Genomic DNA, 9,706 nt, shown 5'->3' with positions numbered 1-9,706 from the left:
CTGGACCGAGATTTAATACATACTATTGTTTAGAAATTTGGTGTAAATTTCTGGGCGTGACATTTTTAGATCAATAAAAAAACACATATATAAGGTTTATTTACAAATAATTTTTCATTTGCCGAAAAAAGCCAAACAATCACCCCTGGTATATAAGCATGCAACCTGGCGTTGATTTTCACTGCAAAATATTTCCTATCACAAATGCATTGGTACGCGAATAGTTATTTATAAAATATGTAAGGGCGTACATGTATTCGATCAATGGAATCACATAATGGTTGTGTTCTTTTGCCTTAGACTATTCATTGACTTTTGTATGTTTGCTTTCTGAACTGCTAAATAGCTACTGGGAGTTCATCATCTTATTTTTTAAGTAGATTTTCAATTTTAAAGCAGTTAATCTCATCATTTATAAAAAATTAATTATCTAGAAAAAATCAAATAATTATTAATCTTTCATCGAGCAAAAGAACACAGTGTCTAATATTAGATGGACCGGTTCATATATAGTTCACGAGCTAACTTCTTATAACTTAATTATATAACAGTTACACACATATATATTTGTCCAGCTGATATCTTAACGCAATACAACAAGCATGGTATTTTGTTGGACCCTGCAAGTGCTACCCACAATTAGGAAATTTATTCCAAATCACTCCCCATACATAACTTAAACGAAGGCCTTCATCTCCTCTTGGAATTCCTTGATATGGCTATCCTCCACACACTGAGTCATGATCCGGGTCCCTTTCTTGGGCATCGGTGGAGCACCAAGCACGGCAACCGCCATGTATTCTGCATAAGTGAATGGTATAATATGGCTAGGTGTACCCCATCCATAGTCCACCTCGAAGAATCCCAGCCTCGTCCAATCAGACACAAAGAGCACGTTGTGCTCGAACGTCAGTTCGTAGGGATCAATCTTCACATCACCTGAGGCCCATTTTGCAAACTCCATGGGGAGCCTCGCTTTCCCATCGCGAATCATCTTAATCACCTCAAGCAACTCCTTAGTAGTAACATCCTCAGCCTTCGCCGTCACGGTCACCGGGTAGAAGCAATTACCATAGTATCCCCCGTCCTTCGGCAGGACCTGCGTGAGCAGGTGGCGCGTGTTCGCGAAGAAGCACATGTGGACCTGGGCCTCGGGGTTGTACCCGACAGCCCGGGTCCTGGCCTGCCAAACCTTAGCGGTGGCGACATCGAAGGTGGAGCAGTACTGGCCAAAGGCCCGGAAGTACTCGGTCTTGAAATGGGCTATACGGTCGGAGGTGACATCGGTGGAAAAGTGCTGGAAACCGAAGGACCGGAACGACGGCGGCGGCCCGGGGGGCAGCCTGGGTGGGTTGGGCATCAGCGCCCGGTCCCACACGGGAGCCACCTTGGGCTTGTCCACGCCACGGGCGTGCTCGGCGATCGCGCCGATGAACTGCGCTGCTCCGAGCCCATCGGCAAGGGTGTGGACTGCCACCAGGCCGAAGATGAATCCTCCACATGTGAATTCAGTCACCTGGTTCATTCATGCAGGGGTGATTAATGCTGTCTCCGTCGTATAATAACTTTATTTTTCTGTTTTTTGATACAATACTTTGATTGTTCATCTTATTCAAATTTTTTTTGTGATTAATATTTTTATTGTTACTAAATGATAAAATATGGATAGTACTTTATGGGTGACTAATTTTTTTATGTTTTTTATAAATTTTCAAATAAAACGAATGGTTAAACATTAGACACGAAAAAACGAAAAATAAAGTTATTATCGGACGGAGGTAATATTTTTGGCAATATCATATCCCCTTCGCTAGGCAATCATATGATTTGGGATTAAATGCTCATGCAGTATCAAAAGAGAATGTGTGTGAATTAATAGAATGGAGACAAGTAGGGGAGACATCCATGGCATGGATACTGAACGATTCTGATCAAGACGTCGATGATGCAACATGAATTAGATATATATGCAGTGGTTGTGTGGGTTAGAAGTTTAATTAGAACAGTCAGTGGCACACTATTCTACATACATAGAAAGATGTGACTGTGGACGGACGAGTGGTAGTGGTTCAGTTGTTGGAAACGTGCGGCGTTGAATCGTACTTCTTCATGTCTCCGTTTGATCACTATCATGACAGGTACTATACAGGCACTTCCAAATAATTATTTTCCCAATCCAAATAGCTTTTCTTACGCAGTGTGTCTGTGTGTGGATATATACTTGCAATTTATCATAGTATATTAGCCCATTTGTAGTTCAACAACCTTCATTTCTGTATGACTTCTTGCAATCATGCATGCATATATATTTTCAGAGATATATAAGAAGATATTTCATGTTAGTCTATGGGACAACAAAGAAAACAATTTGAGTCGTTTTCTTGTTGACTAAAGCACCGAAAGCCTGACTCCTGATGTCATGCCACAGTTCATCTGTTAATTAGGATATCATTGGTTTTGCATGAAGTATATTACACGGGAGTACACAAGAGTTAAAATCAAATTACGAACTAATCTTACATACATCTAACTCTAACGAGTAATTAAAATCCAGCGTGAGCTGTATGCAGTCAGCCAAAAACTCACACGCTCACGCAGCGTATGCATGACATACTGGAGGAAGGAATATTTTGTTATATGGACGTAACGTGAGGTTGTGAAAACACACACATAACCACAATATTTTATATAGAAGCCGGATCTGAAAAACAAAAACCGACCCTTAAAAGTCACTTCACATGTTAGAAAAATTCTACCGACTATTGTGCAAGACTATGGTGGACAAAATATTTAACTAGCCTACCAATGTCTTTTTCTTCGCAATAACATCCTATGCAAGATAAAAATATGTACAGCTATGTCAAACGTCTAGATCACTCTCACCAGTTATATTTAATTATCTCGGATATATAGATGCAAGTAGCATGCAGACCAATCCTTAGCACAGGCCTCCACAGTTTACTGAACTCGTCGGTCCTGTGCCAGAATCTTTGAAAAGTATATATAGTACATATTTTTTTTCTCATCGAACCATGTCAGAGTGTTTTTTTTTTAACTTCAGAGATTACTTGGAAGAAAAGAATATTATCGTCACACACATAAAAACAAAAGCGAATTTTCCTATTCAAGTTTACCTACCAAGTTCAGTGATGGTTTTGTTCTATCTTGAAGCACGAAACAAAGTGTATATCCTTTTCTTGACTAAGGCTAGTAGTGTTGTCGCTTTATCTAAAAACTTACCATGTCTGTTCACATGTTTGATTCTTATTATCTTCATTCAGATAGCTTCAAAACAATAATCTCTACCAGCAGTATTATACTACTAGTATAATTGATCTAGACCATTAGTTTATATGGATATTTTAGTACTTTACTAATTAGTAGTAATGTTGGTATTTAAGGGTGCAATATTGATATTTATGATTTTATAATTCAGAAGTTTTATCCATTCATCAGATCATCATATCGATATCTAGCACGTACTCGATAACACAACCTTCAGCATGCACACAAATATATGAGTTTACTCCCTTTAAGCTCATATTTTCTTGGACAATCATACCCTTTTACAAATATATGAGTTAACTGATGTGGTGGTAGAAATAGATCTGAATCGATCAATAACAACGTTTATATTTATTTCTATTACTAGTAGGAACACCATAGTGCGACACCAATTTTAAATATAGCTACATAAATGCTTTTATGATAAATCTGTTGGTCAATCCCCTAGCAGCTGAGTTAGATGTTATGTTTATTTTCTAAGCGTGATGATTCGATACGTTATTTTTCTCCAAGGAATCGTCCCTTTCCCCGACCCCCTTGACAGTATAAAGGAAATATATATATCCGTTTTGTTGGTGACATGGAAATATGAGTTACTAATTCAAACCTTAATCTACTGATCCTATTTAGGTGATGTCCTGCTACCTCGATAGACTACAAGATCAACACAATCTAAGGGGCACCAATGGTTTCTTCATCAGACATCCATAAGCACCACCACCGAATTGCACATAAGCAATTAGGCAATCATGCATAGTTGAATATCATGTTTAAGAATTATTTTCAAATATCAAATTTTAATAATTTTAATTTATCAGTGACTTAAATTTTTTAAGTTTTCGATTTATAGATCTAAATATCATTTTTTTTAAGACCAGGCGGAATAATGACATTTGTTATCGCCTGATTGGCTTTATTATATGTGCAGTGGATGAGTTATTACAATAATTAAGATGCAATGCTGGCAGAAAGCCTGTAACTATATGGTTGGTAGAGGTGCTACGACAAGCCCCCGCCAACTAACCACTTAACATGTCACCCGTCATCATCCTAGAAATATTCTTGATGCATGCCCATCCCTAATTAAGGCACTAATAATAAGATAGAGCATTAAAGCATGCGCTATGTTTGGCAGCACAGCACATAAAAAGTAATCTTTTCATGGCTGTTTCCACAAAACTACATATACTTTCCTTTATGACGCATACAGCTTTAACTATTCAAAAACAGCGTATTATATCTTTTTCAAGGTTGAAATGTCTAGACAAATTAAACAATGTACGATGAGTGCTATGCATATATATGCCACCTTGACCAAGTCACCAAGACATCGATCTCTGCTCTATTAAATTAATTAATTACACGATCTCATCCTAATATTTGGGTCTAGAATCTGCATAAATATAAAAGCTAGTGATTTTTTTCAGGTCTAAATTAGTCTAGTTGCATGTTTTTCAGGCATGGATCAGTTAATTAATGGTATTCAAGTGCAGTATCTTAAACTCTTGGAAGAAATAAGACGTTATATACTTTATAGTATTATGCATGCAACAATGAACATAACTAACTATATATATATATATATATATATATCAAGCGCCGTGTCCATCAACGTTCAGTTCAGATGCACAATCGATTGTTGTTCTGTGTTATGGAGCAACACACAAGTAGGTTCAACTATTATAGACTAATCATGTTTAGAAGAATGGACATTAATATAAAGAAACATTCTAGCTGGTCGAAACTTGGGTAAAACAAAACAAGGGTAAACAAAAATACTGCATTTATTTTTCGGTTTGTTTTATACCTAGTTCGGTTGTTATGCTTACTTTATTTGTTCCGGCGCCGGCCATAATATTCTATCTCATATCGGTCCACACCAGAGTATATTTTTTAATTGGAAGTTAAATTTATTTGTTGACCCAAAATTAAAAAAAAAGTACATTAATGAATTATTGGAAAAATCATGTTTATTTGACATTAAAAACACAAGAGTTGCAAAATTCAAAAAATACACACACACATCATATATTACAAAGAGAAAATTATTCTAAAATTTTAGTGCTTAATTTAAAGTTTATTAGAGATTTTTTTTTGCGAAAAACTTCGGTTTAGAGAGAAAACGGACCGTGGTCGTGCATGTCAAAAATTAGGGGAGTTGATGTTGGTAGGCAGACTTAACACTCACCAACGTCACTACTCATCTCGAGAAAACTATAGATAATGTTGGCCGGATTGTACTTTGGCCAAAGTAGTGGTAGAGAATCTAATTAACAATTTATGCATCATAGCATGCAAAAGTATTACACTCAAATGAGAAAAAAGAAACATATATTGTTACGTCCGCAAGAATAAAAATTCTTGTGCTGTTTAGCAATAGTAGGAACCAATTTGAAAGGCAAACGGTTTCAAGTCAAGTAAGCAGCAAAAATATAATGATATGTGTGTGTGCGTATATACGTACCTGGATCATGACTGGAATACTGGTAGGATCGACGCCATCGTCGGGCGCAGGCAGCAGCTCCTCCTCGGAGATCATGAGCGGGTACTCCATCCCGTTCACGTCGTCGAGGCTGCAGTCGACGGCGGCCTCCACGAACCACGCGCCCTCGCCCGTGCACGCGACGCAGGCGTCGACGGCCAGTAGGGAGCCGGCGAAGCGGCCGGCGAACGGCGGGTAGTCCGCCAGCGCGCGGGCGAGCGCCGCGCGGATCACGGCGGCCGGCCGGCGCAGCATCTCGCCGCCGCCGTCGCCGCCACCGCGGAACACGTGCAGGGACCGGACGTTGTGGCGCAGCCCGGGCACGCGGTCGATGGCCGACAGCTCGAGCGTCTGCGCCTCGGCTGCCGGCGCCGGCGCCGGAGACGGCGCGACGAAGGACCGGGACCTCCGCGTCACGGTGACAGCGACCATGGCGACTGGACGTGCGGTGCGGGGTGCGTGCAAAGTGTAACGTCCGTGTGTCCGCGCGCGCGCGCGCAGGTGCGCACCACTTTGAGCGTTGTGGGTGTGTGCTCTTGTGTGACTTTTAGCGAGCACAAAGAGTCGTGTATTTATAGACGGGAAGGGCTGCACTTGTTTTTCCTTTCTAGAAGCAAGCGTGGTGATGACTTTTTGTGGTGATCCCGTAGGATCAGTTCGCTTAGTAGACACCAATTATATGTGCTGTGCATGTTCATACATATAGGTGCAGTAAATCTGGCGATGCTTGCTAGCTGTGACATCATTCAGTAAATTAAACTATATAATCCCTCCAATTCAATAAGAATTATCATTTTGGATAATAACACGATCTTCAAAGGACTCTTAATTTGACTATAAATTTCTATTAATATATATGAATAAATAAATAAATTTTTATTTCTGTTGGAGTGTTTTTTATGACTTATCTGTACATATATATTATTATCCTAGTATAAGATAAATATTTTAAAAGTTAGTACTAATTAAAGTTTTACTTGTATAGTTGTGTAAAACAACCAAACCGGAGGAAGTAACGTTCTATCTCAGCCCCAACCGAGGATACATAGATACATACTTGTAGACACCAATATTTGGATCGTCCATGTATGATTTATATGTACCCAAGCCTAACCCTTGCATCGATATTGCTGTATATATGTTGAATGCTCTAAGACTCGTCTCTGCGGCAATTATTAGGTTAATGGACTCTTCACGACAGGACATAGTAACCAGTGAAACCAGTCAAACATATGAACTATTAGTACTATTACATATAATTATTGGAGCATAATATTATGACATTTAGGTTATATAAGCTGTAGAGAAAATTAAAATTTTAAACTTTTTGTGTTGATTTTGTGGTTTTTATTGCAGTTTGATTTACAACATTTGCTTTTAATTCACTAGATACTTATAAAAGCTTTATTAACAAATTAAATTTTATTATTTATAAGTCGTTCTGGCTTATAATTAGCATAAATAAAACGATGATAGTTTTTGGCCCCTTGGACTTCCATCTTGTGTAATTAATCATTGTTGTTTTGTTAACCTAGCTAGTTGCCTTCATCCCACCAGACCATCGATCTTTTGTGAGGATATCCTTTTTCACAGTAATATTTATTCTCGTGGTCCCATTAAATTAATTAGGGAGCAACAAAATAATTATTATATGCAATAAGAAAACAAGCAATAGTTAATGTAGTAGTGCGCTCAGCTAATTAATCAAGCTCCTTCTGTGTCATGGAGCGTCGGGGAGAATGCAAAACCATATTAAATTATTAATTAGTATAAGTCTCTGTTGTCATGGGGTTGATACATAATTTTCACAATATAAGTGACGCAGTTGTTACAACATTTGTACTCTTTACTACTAATGAGTGATTATTATTTTATAGGTAACCTAATGCGTGTATGTATTGTGTCAATGTCATGAACTGATCTCTATGTATAATTTTATCAGTACTTCGATAGTCTATGCGCATGATGATCATAGATACGGAGTATATCTTAATGGATCATGGATGGAGTATTAATCATGCTGAGACAGCAGGGGATTGTCAGCTGCTTGCATGCCTGGTTAATTAAAGAAAGGAATCTCGAACCACAGTTTCTTTTTTAGTTTATGTGTGTTAAATACACATATCTATAATAATGAAATATATATGATAAGCGTTAATTAATTGTTTTATACGTATGAGTTAATTATTTGACTCCAATCATAGTAGCATATAGAAGGTTTGGTGAAGTTATACTGTCACGTACCAATTTCATGGGAGAATCTACAATTTTTCATGCTAAAGAAAATCCAATCATATCTTCAGCTATAATTTGCTTGTTCCACTTACATATAAAACATTTGGATCCTTTCCGGTGCTCTGTAGTATACTATCAGTAATATTAATCTGAGTCATTGATTAAAAATAGGTATTTTTATTAATTAATTAATTAGTAGTATTTTGTAATTTAGAATATTTGCCAACAAAAAAGGTAATACATAGGTGACCTTTGGCAGCACGAGAGAAAGAAGATCGTTTCGTCCGTGTGTGTATCCGCTGTAACTTGATAACCCAAATAACATAGGTTTTTCAGGCTCATAATTAAAAAGACGATAATATCCACTCTAAATTTCTACTACTTATCATTGATAGTATAATTTAATCATAACCATTTGATAAAAATAGATAAATGATATTGATTAAATTCAATTAATAATTTGATAAAAATAGATCAATGGTATTGATTAAATTCAACTAATACTACATACCACCCGAAAGGAGCTGAAAACATTTTCGGTTCCGTAACGACGCATGGATTCAAAAGGCGCGAATCGAGTAATTAACATCTAGCTAGAAATCACAGCTCTTTTCCTGCCCAGCTAAGCTCGATCCCCAACCACCTTAACAAAACTCCTTACTTCTTTTGAAATCACCTTAACACAACACTTGATTGAGCCACTGTAACCACCTTCTTTGTTCAGTGTTGTCGACACGTCTCCGGTGGTATAAGACAACCCAACCTCATCATTTGACTACTCTCGTTTCTCAAATTCTATTTCTGTTGGTGTTATTTAGTTGTCTGAACTCTTGAGACTTTCGATGCCCATCTACTCTTCCTCTCCTCTCCTGTTGGCGGCGGCAGCCTCTGTTCACTGCCTCCACCTCCTGACTAGCTAGCTGCCACAACAGTCTTAGTGATAACAAAACCAAGGTCCCTACCACCGACAGTGCATTGCGGCTTGGTGCCACGTACGTATATTACAAGAGCAATTTTACCACTCTTAAGAAGGTAGCAGGGGTATCACTATTTTCTATGTAAAATTTGATATCTCTTGGTAGCTTAGATACTAGAAGGTACTACAGTGGTATCTCATGGTACCTCCTCAAGAATGAGAAAAATACTCATATTACAAACTTTCGAGCCTGGGCTAATGACCCTAGGGCCACTAAGGAGTGACACGTGGCTCCCAAACATATGCAAGAACAACATCCTCGACTGAGAACAACAAGGGTCTCCGAGTTAGTCAGATATGTGGATATTATGCCTCTATATGGCCTGGACCTTTCTAGATCTTAATTTGTGTATGTTTCGTTTTGCCTTTATTCCAATCTAGTTATGCATTTTAATCTCTACCTCCTCACCCGGCCCATCCCGACCAAATGCATGCAAGGGACACGGTTAGATCCTCGCTATCTCTGACCCACCAATGGTCTCCATCTTTCTAATCTACCAATGTGCCCACTCGTTGCTGCTCAGGGCTAGCAAACCATATAAGAGGACGAACGGTGGTGGCTCCATCCGTCTGCCCTGACTTTATTGGTCAGCCTAGTAGATGACGGCAACAGTGGCCAACTGGAAGTCACAGGCCATCGGATATTCTGGGCGTGTGCGGTGCATCATGAGGGAGATGATAGTGGCGCACGGTGGCTCGAGGGAGAAGGTGGAAGGATGTGAACATGT

At 38.7% G+C, this 9,706-nt stretch overlaps 1 protein-coding gene across 1 annotated transcript; it reads right to left on the bottom strand.

Annotated features, from left to right (window-relative positions):
* Nucleotides 1–508: 508 nt before the first annotated feature.
* On the bottom strand, nt 509–6,292 carry LOC121054553 (acyl transferase 5). The gene is made up of 2 exons (XM_040524619.1): nt 5,750–6,292; nt 509–1,516 (listed from the first exon to the last, which is right to left on the bottom strand). Exons 1-2 carry the CDS (start codon nt 6,197–6,199, stop codon nt 677–679), a joined length of 1,290 nt encoding a protein of 429 aa, XP_040380553.1. The 5' UTR covers nt 6,200–6,292; the 3' UTR covers nt 509–676.
* Nucleotides 6,293–9,706: the final 3,414 nt, after the last annotated feature.

Source organism: Oryza brachyantha, chromosome 5, assembly GCF_000231095.2.
Source record: "Oryza brachyantha chromosome 5, ObraRS2, whole genome shotgun sequence".
In the NCBI taxonomy this organism is placed as follows: Eukaryota; Viridiplantae; Streptophyta; class Magnoliopsida; order Poales; family Poaceae; genus Oryza; species Oryza brachyantha.
Note: the sequence above shows the minus strand (reverse complement) of the source record. Positions and strands in the feature narration are given on the sequence as shown.

Bases quoted from the DNA above. Each gene is read 5' to 3' on its own strand.
- LOC121054553 (XM_040524619.1), bottom strand. From the start codon at position 6,199: ATGGTCGCTGTCACCGTGACGCGGAGGTCCCGGTCCTTCGTCGCGCCG. The intron at 1,517-5,749 runs GTACGTATATAC...TGAATGAACCAG, and splicing joins GTATTCCAGTCATGATCCAG to GTGACTGAATTCACATGTGG.